Source organism: Squalius cephalus, assembly GCF_949319135.1.
Source record: "Squalius cephalus genome assembly, chromosome: 6".
Classification (NCBI taxonomy): Eukaryota; Metazoa; Chordata; class Actinopteri; order Cypriniformes; family Leuciscidae; genus Squalius; species Squalius cephalus.
In genome coordinates, this window is record NC_137127.1 from 17,223,382 (window position 1) to 17,237,876 (window position 14,495).

General features: G+C 37.6%; 1 protein-coding gene and 1 long non-coding RNA gene across 2 annotated transcripts in view; one reads left to right on the forward strand and one right to left on the reverse strand.

Annotated features, from left to right (window-relative positions):
• Window positions 1-14,495, reverse strand: part of LOC307159833 — a 272,209-nt gene that overhangs the window by 52,175 nt on the left and 205,539 nt on the right. The gene's annotated exons all lie outside the window — the stretch shown is intronic.
• The window catches only part of glg1b (golgi glycoprotein 1b), a 49,778-nt gene that overhangs the window by 14,759 nt on the left and 20,524 nt on the right, over window positions 1-14,495 (forward strand). Inside the window, exons 2-10 of the mRNA XM_079874313.1 lie at window positions 82-111; window positions 1,100-1,186; window positions 3,249-3,464; window positions 6,996-7,199; window positions 7,483-7,554; window positions 7,830-8,016; window positions 9,525-9,739; window positions 12,233-12,354; window positions 13,804-13,905. Of these exons, the coding sequence (XP_079730439.1) occupies window positions 82-111; window positions 1,100-1,186; window positions 3,249-3,464; window positions 6,996-7,199; window positions 7,483-7,554; window positions 7,830-8,016; window positions 9,525-9,739; window positions 12,233-12,354; window positions 13,804-13,905 (1,235 nt within the window). The remainder of the gene's footprint in view (window positions 1-81; window positions 112-1,099; window positions 1,187-3,248; window positions 3,465-6,995; window positions 7,200-7,482; window positions 7,555-7,829; window positions 8,017-9,524; window positions 9,740-12,232; window positions 12,355-13,803; window positions 13,906-14,495) is intronic.

The window sequence follows — 14,495 nt, forward strand, 5'->3', positions numbered from 1 at the left end:
AAATCATTCTGAATAAATGAATAAGGAGAAGGAAATGAAGTGAAAAGTAAAAGTAAAATTCTCTCCCTCTTTCTCTTACAGGACACAGAGATTTCTACGGATTGCAACCATGTAAGTACTCAAAAAGCCCTGCCTTTAATAATAGAAATTCATCTGCGTTCTACTGTCCTTCAATATGACTCATCTCCTTCACAGCTTCACACTTCTCTTATAGTGATGTTCCTCCCTGTTTACTAGACCCCCTGTGCGCACTTTATTCTTTCAAACAATTCTTTGTATCTTTACGAGAGAATGCCTCAGTAGGATTTAGAGACTAGTAAGATCAGCAAGTAATTTCAGAAGAATAATGGCCTAATCACTTTCTAATGATGACTGCAGCCCGCAATTAATTTGGTGGGGCCCCGAGAGAGGTATCTGTTTCTGATCTCCTTCCCTAACGTTCGTGGCTTTGATGTTCTCATTAAGACCGCAGTGCTGAGGCCTGGTCCACAAATCAGAAACGAGGAAAATTTAAGCATACAATTCAGGCCTGAGTCACCCGTCTCATTAAGCAAGGCTTATAGTTGAGCAATAATGATGATAAAGACACGAGCTCTCTGTCGTTTTGAAACATTCATCAGCACTTTTAGTTAGTGTCACTATTAATGTGCAATTATATTACTGAGAGGTTTTGAGCTTTGGTGTGTGATACAGTAACTACAAGGCCGTTTACTTCAACTGAGATCTTATTATTTAAATAGAATGTTTCATTTTTTCATTTAAAGGAATAGTTCACCTGAAAATTAAAATTGTCATTATTTATTCACCTTAATGTCATTCCAAAGCGGTATGACTGTGAAACGTCAAAGGGAGAAATTGGGAACCGAAGCCTTCAAGCTTCAAAAAGGATGCAAACGCATTGTAGAAGTCACACTTTATTTCAAGTCTTCTGAAGTCACGATAGCTTTGTGTGAAAAACAAATTTGAAATGTGCACCTTTATTTGCTGATAAATGTTCCCGCCAGTGGATTCACAAACATCACTACAACACATAAATTACATTAATATGCATATTTGTAATGTTTCATATTCCTAATAATGTTACCTCTCCTTTTTCTAGCTGTTGTGGAACTACAAGCTGAACCTGACCACAGATCCGAAGTTTGAGTCCGTGGCGCTGGAAGTGTGTACGAGCACCATGTTAGAGGTCAGGTTCTGCCATTGTTTTGCTGAATCATATTACTTTTGGTCCTTATCTGTTCAATCTGTTCGATTCTCTCACCTTGAGTGTATGTGAGTGTTAGGGGTTAACAGTTTAGGACCCAAGGACCAGATGTTTGAAAGAAGACCCGGAGTCAGAATTATAATAAATTGAAGAAAAGTTTTACTGAAGAAAGTTTGCAGTTTCATCAGCAGAAGTCAGCTTCAAGACTCACACAGGAGTTCGTAGGTCGCCTCGCTTACAGTTACAAAGATCACAGTAGTTATACCCTTCATCACACACACACACACACACACACACACACACACACACACACACACACACACACACACATACACATACACACACACACACACACACACACACACACACACACACACACACCAGTTATACCCTTCACCAAGGTCTAAGCTATGTCATTGCTTACAGGTTGAATGATTCTCATTGGCTAAGAAATAGATGAACATAGTAATTTTCCACACATATACAGATAGACTGAAGCATATCTACATAGATTATGCAGCTGACACTCGGACCCTGAAGTTAGGCATGTCATGACCTTCCAGGTCGCAGATTTGGGTTGCTGGGCGCCAGCATGTCCAGAACAACAACTCAGTCAATCTCCAATAATACCAGTGGTTCCTTAACCTGTAACCAAGAAGACTAACACACACACCAACATGGTTCCAAGGTTGGATTTGGCCAGGCTCTAACTATAAACAGGAGTCTCGTCTCAAAACTTCAAGATAAGACACTTTAGTCTAAATGGAAAATATAGGCTTTAACTGAGAAATGGTCCCTTAAACTATAGACTTCAATGACCCCTATTTGACACAAAAAAAACATGTCCATATTTCATTTCTGGAAGCCGGGCTAAATAAGCAAGCACTGTTACTGCATTCAGATATCAAATACTGACATTAAAGAATACATGAAAAGAACATTTCAGTAATCACACTGATAACTTCTATAACAAATTAAAATCTCCAGAGAAGTCATTCAACTCATTTGATATTTAGAAGGAAAGATATTGATTAATACCTTGATTATAATCACTCATTATTACATATACATTGAAGCAGCAGTGGATTCCAATCCATCCCCTTCAGTGAGTGTGTCATTTTATTTAATAAATCTGTGCACTGCAGGTTTCAGAGTGAAACACGGCACTGTGTTCTTTTACAGTAGTCGCCAAATGTTATGTCCAGCCTAGGAAATTATAAAAAATTGTTTGCATTTGTGAGTTTTTAGTTTTTCTATGCATAAAACCTGTAGCTTTGTTGCCTTATATATATAAAATATTTTGATGGTTTAATCGAACTTATCAAATATCCCCTCTGGATTTAATATTTAATAATAATAATCACAATAAAAATCTTATTTATTATTTTAGTCATATTGAATGGATCAAAAGCAGTGGGAATATGGCCTATGAAAAAGAATTTCCTTAATACTCTGTTCACGTTATGATTACTGAAAGAGGTTTGAGTTGGGTCTTGTAAAGAGTTTTTCCTAAATCGTTGAGCTCTAAAAGGAGGGCTCACACTAAAAGTCTTTAGTCATTTTTTTTTTTTTTTTCTTCTTCTTTTTTTTTTATGCAGATGCACTCTCCAACAAAACCACCCCAGTAATTCTAGAATGAGTAATCCAAATATAGCTATTCATGGCTCTGGTAGAAATTCCTGAATTTTTTCATATTTTCTTTTTTTTTTATATGGTGCAGAGGAACTGCCGTCTACATTTATAATGCAGTGTGGTTTTATGTTTGACTGCACTCTAAGCTGCCATAATGTAATTAAAATGAATCTCAATGGACAAAAGTTTCTCACTAACCTATTCGTGTGTGTGTGTGTGTGTGTGTGTGTGTGTGTGCGTGCGTGCGTGCATGTGTTTTGATGCAGATTTGTGGTTGAATTCACAATTTAATTACCATTATACATTGACTTGATATTAAATAGGGAATGAAAATTCTTCATATCTGTAGCATTGATGCCTGACTGCTCCATCTCACGGATAATTAAAAAAAGAGCATTAATCTGTTTCTTAGCTGAAAGAGTGTGCAGATGAGGAGCGAGGGAAAGGCTATCTGATGTCCTGCCTGGTGGATCACCGTGCTAACATCACAGAACGCCAATGTCATCAGTACATTACCAAGATGACCAGCATCGTCTTCAGCGACTATCGGCTCATATGTGGCTTTATGGATAACTGCAGAGAAGACATCAACACCCTGCAGTGTGGAAGCATCACTGTCGGAGAAAAAGTAAGCTTGCGTTCCAATAATAGTGGAGAATGCTTTGACTCCTAGCCTACTTAAAACCGCAAAGCTCTAGAATGTCCCTTTGGGAAACCATAGGATGTTGGCTTGGTACCAGATGGCTCTGTTATGTAGTGACTCTGCCATTCCCAAAGTATCCACATTCCTCCAGGCATGATTGAAACTGGGCACCCGATCACTGCACTTGCCTTGTTCCCCCGGGTGCTCTCTGCTGAAATTAAAAAAGTTAACTTTAGACTTGTCTGCTCATTGACTTAAAATATCCTAAATAAGCTCAGACTGCCACACAGACAAGATGGCAAGTGAGGAATGAAAATTGTATTAAGCATCTTAGTGGGTGTACACATATTTCAATGGCTTTTTAGATCATGGGCTATGTAGTAATTAGGTACTATTATAAGAGTAACTGACAGCTCCCGTTCTGTAAAGCCTTTACATTTTGTCATGAAGTTGCGTGCCTTAAATTCTGGCACTTAATTACTGAGTGGATGTTTGAATATCATCATCAACACTGTTTTACTTGTTTGTAGTTTCCTTAGGTGGTGTTTTTTCCCGGGCCTCAAGAAGTGTTCAGCGGCTTAAGACTTGGCCATCAATTAAATTCACTGGCCAATGATCTAAAATTGGCAACATTCTTTAGCAGATTTTTTTTAAAGTTTATTTTTTATATATATATATATCTAAATATAATTTATATTGTATTTTTAATTTGTATTCATTTTATTTTATTTTATCTTAATTTATTTAATATCTCTCACTGTCCCAGTATTGTTAATGTTAACTAAAACTGCTAATAGTTTGAACTAAAGCTGAAATTTAAATTTAAATTTAAAAGAAAATTAGAAATCTTGCCTTGGCAAATGAAATGAAATATAGTACTTAAAGCTGCAATCCGTAGTTTTTCCGCTTTGTCGCCATCTCTGCTCGAAATCTGCAATTGCAGTTATTCGCGGAATTATCAACTTTACGTGGGTTGTGCCTCGGCACGGCACAGTGCGGATGAATCCAATGTTTTGAGGAGAATGTGCGGCTGTCAGTCGCCGCGCCGGTGTGGATCCTGTCATTCGCAATCACAGATTCTACTTTTTGGAAGTATGACCAACATAAGAATTTTCACTGGAAAATGTCATCTGTAAGTAACATCCACTTTTGTTCTGACCAACTAAGGGAAAAAAAGCATTGCAGTAAATCTCGCTGGTAAATCTAATGATCGCTTATCATTCATGTCAAACCATGCAAATTATACTTTGTTCTCAAACATCAGGTTTGTGGGTGAGGGATGAAGCGAGGACTCAATTGCAGGAAGATGGGTTTTTATTCATCAAAAAATAAAACAAAAACAAACAAAAACTATCCCGAGGCAGGGGATGGCGCACACAGCAGGGAAACACACAGTGTACATACGATGACGAACCAGCACAGGACTGCAAACACAGGGATTATAAATAGGGAGCAAACAAGGCAGGTAACGAGGGAAGACAGGTGGGGCAAATTAACCAATAATCAGGTAACAAGGTGGGTGGGGTTAAACAATAGACAGGAGAGCACATGGCATGTGCTCACACCAAACATGACAAAAACACAAGCACATGGCAAGTAAAACAAATCACAAGCCATGTGCTTACACAAAACTAGACATGAACACGCAGCCAATGAGAACACTCATAAGCCATGTGTTCACACAAAACATGACAACATGAAAGCACACAGCTAGTGTAAAACACAAGCTGCGTGCTACACAGCACAAGACAAAACATGACATAAAAGTATGCGGCCGACGTAAACACGAACCGCATGCTACACAGGGCACAACAACACGCAGACGGAAGAGTGTACGGCTCGAGTAAACTCGAAACCTCACGCTCACGTGACAAGACAGAGCGCACGAGAACGAGCGAAAGCTCATTCCGTGCGCTCACAACAGAAAACAAACACGTGGAGCATGGATGTCTGAATCCTGACACAGAACCGAAACCAAACTATACCGACGTGCCGGGATCCAAACACCATGCCCCGCACATGTAACAAGGCACATAGACAAGTGAGTGCACGGCTCGAGCACGCTCGAAACTGCGCACTCAGACAAAGACGAGACAAGACCAGGAGTGTCAGAGCTCTGTCACAAAACCAAGAAATGAACTAGACCGAAGTGACAGAACCCTGACATCAAATTGTTAATGTTAACAACATCAGCATTACATGACTACATTTAATGCCCTTCCGATATTTATCCTTGTTTTCATATGGGCCCGGTTGCAGTCTCTTTTTTTCTGTAGCCACTCTGAAGTCCGAAGTCTTTTGCATTTTACAACGGGTGAATCTCCAATTGTCACTGGTGATTGTCGTTTGAACCTTTCTGGATCCGCCATCAAATTTATAAGTTTAATTATATCAAGTGCTGTGAGTAAAGGCTATAAATCTCCACCTCCAACATCCTCACACGCAATATAGCCTACTAGCCGAGACACCTTCTTTATGTGTACAGATGTGACGTAATGACGCAAAGACATGCTTGAATTTCCGCGGAAATCCACCAGTAACACTGGAATTAAAAACATTATTACAAGCTTACTGTTTTGAATCGAGCTACGGCAAGCAGATAGTTTTGAACACCGACTGGTTATGTACTTGCTCAAATTTATTTAGGATAATTTTTTAACCCAAAAAAGTTACGGACTGCAGCTTAAAAAAACTAAAAACTAAAATAAAATAAAAACTAAGTAGAAAAATGAATCAAAATAACAAAACCACATAAAAATTACTAAAATTTAAATTAAAAAATGCTAAATATTAACAAATACTATACATTATAATAGTATGTAAATAATACTAAAATAACACTACTCTCTCCCTGCACTTTCCTGTCTTTCTCTCCTATATAATAAAGCCAATAAGCTTATAACAGAAATTTCTTAAATAAAATAATGGTCACACTTTAAATTCGGTGTCCTTAACTACTATGTACCTACATAAATGTACTTATTGAAGTTCACATTGTATTACAAAACACGTTTGGTGCTATCGAGGTGGGATACGGGTCATTTTAGGGACAGGTTTGGTGGTATGGGTATGTTTAAGGGTTGGTTAAGGTGTAAGGGAAGCCTCAACAGTGTAATTATACACCTGTATTACATGCAGGTATTTTAAAAAATATAAGTACAATGTAAAAACATGTATGTACACAATAAGTGTATCGTATCAAATGATTAATTTTAATATTAGTACATAGTAGTAATTTCATTTATAATCTTTGCAGTCAAGACACCTAATATAAAGTGGAAGCAAAATAATTATATTAAATAAAATAATTTTTTGCACTTTTCTCAAAGAATTTATTCTTGTCTTTTCATCTCATAATTGAAAGCATCATTGGTAGTCTCTTTGATTTTCTCTGTAAAACATCTAACTAGTTGACAGTTTTCTTCCCTCCCGTTTATCTCTTCAGTCTAACATATCTGTTGTCCCAAAATAAACCCAAAGCCAACTAATTTGTCCTTCTTTTTTTCTGCCTGTTAGGACCTGCATTCCCAGGGCGAGGTGATTGCGTGTCTGGAGAGGGCTCTGGTCAGGGAGGCAGAGCAGCAGGATAAGGCTCATAAAATCAAGGGCGACTGCAAAAAGTCCATCATGAGAGTGGCCGAACTGTCTGCGGATGATTTCCACCTCGACCGCTACCTCTACTTCTCCTGCCGAGACGACCGGGAGCGCTTCTGTGAAAATGTATGTCAGCTTCTCTAATATACCTAATTTGCATACTTGTACTATTCACTGCAAGTATGTAATTTTCTGGTCCAGTATCATGAAGGGGGGTAGGCTGACATGATTGACAGCTGCCCATCATGTGCTATGAGTCAGAATGACAGGATTAGACCACATAGCTGCTTTGTGTAGGAGATGTGGGCCGATGTGTGCACATATCACATGTGTGAACATGAAGTGTCGAATATCTCCCGGTTGACCTGTCAATGCTTAACATTTTATTGCTTTTATTGCTTTTTTTCAGACCCAAGTGGGAGAAGGCAGAGTGTACAAATGCCTGTTCAACCATAAATTTGAGGACGCGATGTCAGAAAAGGTGCGGCACATGTATAGTTATTGATATTATGGGAATTAAACACATGATTATTCAATGTAAATGCAAATGTAATATAAACAAGTTTTTTTTTTTTTTTTTTTTTTTTTTTTTTTTCTTAACCAGTTTAGTGCAACATTATGTGCATTAAATGTCAGTGTGGGAGGGTAGTTTCTGAACTGAAGTCATAGTCTAGAAGAACCCACAGGAATGTTGGTGGTCAGTTTAGTGTATGTGTTTGTCCTGTCCGTGTACTTAATAAGCATCTCTGTCCACAGTGCAGAAACGCCCTGACAACTCGGCAAAAGCTCATTGCTCAAGATTATAAAGTCAGTTACTCCCTTGCAAAGGCCTGTAAGGCCGACCTACGCAAATATCATTGTAACCCGGACACCAGCATGCCCCGCGCACGAGAGGCCAGACTCTCCTACCTCCTCCTCTGCCTGGAATCTGCTGTTCACAGAGGTCTGTTAATATACATCTATTTACCCAAAATCTGGGTATGTTTGTAGTAGAATAGTACAATTGTACTCATGCTACTTTTTTTTTTTTTTTTTTTTTTTGTGGTACCATTTCATTTTAGTTTTTATTGTATTTTCTTTTATTTGGACAAAATATTATGGAAATTTAATATTAGTCATAAAAAATAATAAATAATTATCAGCATCCACCAGAATATTAAATCTAAATGAATTATTATACATTATAATATAAATATAAAGTAATTAAAGGGGGATGGTTGATTATGATTTCACCTTTCTAACTTAAGTTAGTGTGTAATGTTGCTGTTTGAGCATAAACAACATCTACAAAGTTACAACGCTCAAAGTTCAAAGCAAAAGAAGATATTTGCTTTTAAAGAAATAATTTAAGGACTACAACAAACGGCTGTTATGGATTACACAAGATTCCTCCAGGGTTAGTGACATCACTAACCCTAAAATTTACATAAACTCCGCCCTCGGGAACACAGTCCATGTTGAGAAGAGGAAGAGTTGTTGTAGTAGAGCACTTTTGTGAGTCTGCTCAAGCTGTCGCATCCGTCTTTTCACATGCAATACACAAATGCAATAGCATGTCACTCTGTAGGCATCTTACAACAGTTCCCACACAAGCGATTTTAGAGAATATCATGACAGAATATGATAATCAAAGTCTTGAAGATAGTTAACTGAATTTAAGTCAGCAACATAAATTCATCAACTAACCATTCAGAAACGTCCTGTTGCACACTACATGTTGTCACTTCTTCTTGAGTCTCTCCATCATTGTCCGACTCCAGTTTAAACATAAAAGGCAGAACAGTTTCTGACATTTCAGTGCTTGTCTGTGTGAGGTAATCAGAGCTGCTAACACACACACTCACACATGAGCTCTTGAAGCTCCGCCCTCTGTGCCGGGAGCAGCAGCTCATTTGCATTTAAAGGGACACACACAAAACGACCGTTTTTGCTCACCCTCAAAAAGGGACAATTTTAACATGCTTTTAAAAAATTATCTGTGGGGTATTAAACCTTCACATACACATTCTGGGGACATCAGAGACTTATTTTACATCTTGTAAAATGGGGCTTTATACCATCCCTTTAAATATTCAGTGAATATTAGCACCCCTATTATTTTGTAGTGTGCAAATTGAATGCAGGATGTAAATGTTCTGTTTGCATAGAAGAAAACAGATGACAGTATGTCATGTACAAGTGTGAAAAAGTACAGTATACAACTCAAGAGTTAGTCTGCACAAAATACATTCATAGAGCACACTGCATTTTTTTTTAAAAACATTACATGCAATATACTGTATATACTGTGCAGTATGACGTAAACAATGCGCTAGAATTCTATTCCAGGCATATAGTTTCTTTTCATTCATGCATGTTTCTCTGTTTAAGGCTATTTATTGATTTTCTGCAACCTAATAAGCTTGTCCATTGTTTTGTCCCTTCCCGTGGTTTTCACTGCTGTCATCTCAGGCCGTACGGTGACGGGAGACTGTCAGGGTGAGATGCTGGACTACAGACGCATGCTAATGGAGGATTTCTCTCTGAGTCCTGAGATCGTGTTGCATTGTCGAGGAGAGATCGAGGCGCACTGCTCAGGACTGCACCGCAAGGGCCGAACCCTCCACTGCCTCATGAGAGTCGTCCGCGGGGACAAGGGCATGGTGGACAACCTCTGTCAGACAGCAGTAAGAAACGTTGGGATTGTGGGAAAGGGTATTGGATATTTAACATTATTAAATGTATCCTTGCTGAATAAAAGTATTTCTTTCTTTCAAACTTCACCCCAAACTTTTTGAACGCTATTGTAGTCTTAAGGGCCCTACACACCGGGACGAATATCGGCGCGCGTTATTCGCCAGCGTTTTTCAACGCGTTTTTTGTGTTCACACTAGGGGTGTAACGGTACACAAAAATCACGGTTCGGTACGTACCTCGGTTTTAAAGTCACGGTTCGGTTTATTTTCGGTACAGTAAGGGGAAGAAATGCAAACATTAAACTGCAGGTTGTTTATTACTATAAACTTTTTTTAACAATTTGTTTGCACTTTTTTAAACACTTTTTAATAAAATATAATAAAATAGATATAAAATAAAAAAAAAAAGAATAAGAAATAAAATACTGCTGCAAAGTTCTCCACTAAATAAAATACTCTCAGTCTCAAACCAATATCACATAATAAATTTAATGAAAAATATAAATAAATAACTATGATTACAGTGCAGCATTACCAATCCCAGCTTGTAGGCCTGCTCATATTTAAAAATTAAGGCTGGGGATCGATAAAAAAAAAAACTAATTAATTGCACAATTTGCTGTAATTAATTGCAATTCCTCCAAGCTTGTAATCATCAATAATTAAACTTATAATCACCTAATTAAATGAAACATGGGGAAAAAAGGAACAGAAAATAGCCCTATATTAAAATAATATTAAGCATAAATATATCAATGTATTATTATTTTTCAATAATCAATCAACATAATCAATTTAAGATTTTTTTTCCACTTTTTTAATAATTATCAAAATAAAATATAGTCCAAAGCTATAGTAGCCTACAAAGCTATTATTACCAGAGCATGTGATCAGAGCAGGTCATTTTACCATTGTTGCCAGCATGACTATACCAGCTCAGCAAACAGAAGTGTACTACTGAGAAATTTCACCTTATTTGAGCGGACTTTGCTTTTCAAGTGCGCGTGATCGGTACATGATTGGAGTGTTTGGGCCGTTAACGACAGAGCAGAACACGCAGCGCAAACACGGACTCGAACATTGAGCAGAGAGTGCAGCGGGCCGACACGCGGAACGGAGAGTGCGGCGGCGCACACGGAGCGGAAAAGCTTTTTTTCGCCCTGCAGTTGATTTCATTGGTTTAGGTTACAGTGACGAGGATAAAACTTTAGAATCAGCTGCAGGGCGGGATTTGCGCTGAACGCGGAGACTTCCGCCACTTAATATGTTCGTGTGGAAACACGAAAATGTACCTATGTTCCGCACACAAAATATTGCATTCAGTCATTCGGTACACACGTGCACCGAACCGAAAGCCCTGTACCGAAACGGTCCGGTACGAATACACGTACCGTTACACCCCTAGTTCACACCCAAGCGATTTTCGCTGACGATGAGCTGAGTGAACATGCAAATTCATTCCTTTTTTTTTTTTTGCAAATTACGTCCTTCGGATGAGACGTTAAACCGAGGTCCTGACTCTCTGTGGTCGTTAAAAATCCCAGGATGTCCTTCGAAAAAGAGTAGGGGTGTAACCCCGGCATCCTGGCCAAATTTGCCCCTTGGCCTCTGTCCATCATGGCCTCCTAATCATCCCCATATACTGATTGGCTTCATCACTGTCTCCTCTCCACCAGTAAGCTGGTGTGTGGTGGGCGTTCTGGCGCAATATGGCTGCCGTCGCATCATCCAAGTGGATGCTACACATTGGTGGTGGTTGAGGAGATTCCCCCTTTCATGTAAAGCGCTTTGAGTACCTAGAAAAGCGCTATATAAATGTAATGAATTATTATTATTATTATTAAATTCATTCCCTGACATTAGATGGCGCTTAATGTAAAACAGAAACCACTCCATAACAGTTCTCTTTTATCAAGATTTTTGTAGTCGCTGTCGCGTTTGTCATATAGTTCTTTATGTTCCGACACCAACGAGACCAGCAGCTCTACAATCATCTTGCCTTGCATCTTCCTCGTCTTATTTCTTCCCGGCAGTGTAGACGCTACTTGGTGTATATCTTCTTCGCCGTTACGTATGTGTGCTCGGCAAGACCGTTTTGTGTTTGAGCGCCCCCAAGTTGTGTTTTACTGTAACTTCAGTAGCTCCAGACACGTGAACAAAAGCGCCAATCTCATTGGTCGGATAGTTTTTGACGCGGCGCGTCAAACCAAAAAAACGAACCCGAGGCGTTTTAAAAAAAATGACGCTTTTACGCGTGCCGTTTTTCGCGCCGGTGTGCACACTCACATTGGCGACCTTTGTTTAGTCACGAGGCGTTAAACGTCGGCGAATATCGCGCGCGAAATTCATCCCGGTGTGAACAGGCCTTTATAAGCATGAATTGCTTTCTCAGAGATATTTTTTATTTATTTACTTAGACTACTTTTTTTATTGTCTTCTTTTTATATTTTTTCATCTGTGACATTCATTATTTGTCTCCTGTAGCTGCAGACTCTTATCCAGTCAGCAGATCCCGGCACCGATTACCGGATTGATCGCGCTTTGAATGAAGCCTGTGAGTCAGTGATCCAGACAGCCTGCAAACACATCCGTAGCGGAGACCCTATGTGAGTCATAGTGCATTAATATAGTGCAAATACTTTCAAGAAATGGTGTATTTTACTTTAGCATCAATGTTCAATTCTCCAGGGGAAACAGCTAATCAGTACTAGGTAACTGTAGTCTGGCACAGGATTTATTTGTTGATTTAATTCCTGTAGAGATTATTCCACTTGGCTTCATGCTTTGTTCAATTCTTCGATACTGTCCGGTTATCGAGTTTCTCATAGTCTTTCTTTCGCAGGCACCATATTAAAGTGAAGTGGATTTAGAGGACAGGGTCAAATCCAATTAAGTGTGTGTAGAGTGTAAATGTGTCACTCTCTTTTTCTAAGAGGAAAAAAAGATGGTACAGGCATTCAAGTTGTAGAATACAACACAGTCCAGTTACAAGGCCCCAATATACTCATGGCAAAGTTCTTTTTGTTCTTCACTTAGGGGTAAAAAGAAGTTCAGAATACCTTTTTTAAAGTGGTATACTCTTAGTAAATATCCCAACATCCCAATTTTACAGAAAGTTGGGATGTTGTTTTGAACTACTGAAACTAACTCCATAACGAACTTAGTTTTGGCCTGATTTGGGCCGAAATGACGTCACACCAGTTCATTCTTCAAGTTCGATTTAAGAATATCGGGGCCTTTATGTTTTGTTTTTTTGGACATTTGGAAAAAATGTCTGTTGAGTCCAGTTACACAGTGTCCGCATTGGAAGAGACTGATAAACTAAACTCTTTATTTTTTAATGTATTTATTTGTTTACTTTTTGTGATATTTTTGTGATACTTCCAATGCATTTTTATTTTTTACAAATATCGTAAAATAAATAAATAAAAAAAAGTAATTAATAATTTATCTAAACAAAGATAAAAATTGTAATATCTAAATAAAAAATTATATTAAAACGAATATAACCAAAACTTTCTTTATTTAATTAAAAAAAAAAAAAAAAAAAAAAATTATATATATATATATAATTTTTTTTTTTTTTTTTTTTTTTAAATTAAATAAAGAAAGTTTTGGTTATATTCGTTTTAATATAATTTTTTATTTAGATATTACAATTTTTATCTTTGTTTAGATAAATTATTAATTACTTTTTTGTAGGAAATGTGCTTTGAAAGAGACTATAATACTATAATACTAAGGCGTCAAACAAAAAAACAAAAACTTTAATTATACATTTTTCATTAATTCGTTAATTTATTCATTCCGTTTTTAAATGTATTTTATGATATTTGTAAAAAAATAAAAAGTAAAAAGTAAATTTCAAGTTGGGATTTTAAATGTATCAGTATCAGCCGCTAATGTATTGTGCAGTGTAATTTATTTCTCATTTAAACTTTAAAACCAAAATTTCAATAACACCATTAACATTTTATCATACTGTACATTGTAATGTTCAGTTTAAAATATTCAGTGTTTTAAATAGTACAAATAGTGTGTTTGTGTGTGTGTAGGATTCTGTCTTGTTTAATGGAGCATCTTTACACGGAGAAGATGGTTCAGGACTGTGAACACCGGCTGCTGGAGCTGCAGTACTTCATTTCAAGAGACTGGAAGTAATCATCCTAAATTCCTTTTTCTTTACCTGACCTTACTGTACGTGATGACTCATACAAAATAAGACTCTTGAAACCCCCTTATGCTTTTAAGTAATGTTTCGAGTGTGTTTGTATAATAGCTTGTTGTTCAAATCCATTCAGTCAGTCAGAGGTCTTTGTATGTTTAATGGCTCAGCACTCGTCTGCAGTTTGGTTTGCCTGCATGATGCGACCTTCACTGTGTGTTTCTCTCATCCGTTCAATTTGAGAAGGATGCCCACACAGTGCCATTATAATAAAACCATTAGATGGTCATAACTTCATTCACAGCCCATTAGATTCAAGTGGTTTTTAATTAGAGCCGTTTGAAACAGCAATTTGGTTTGATGGTCCATTGTGACAGTCTGGCCGTGTGACAGCTTTGTTTGTTACAGCCATAGAGAGATTGCTGTTTTGTTCTCTTTTGAGGCTGAATCATGACAAAAGATGTTTACCTTTAATCTCGATACATGCACTGAATGCACCCGTGAGATTTTTGTACATCCACTCATGTCACATGATCCTTCAGAAATCATTCTAATATGCTGATTTGCTGCTCAAGAAACATT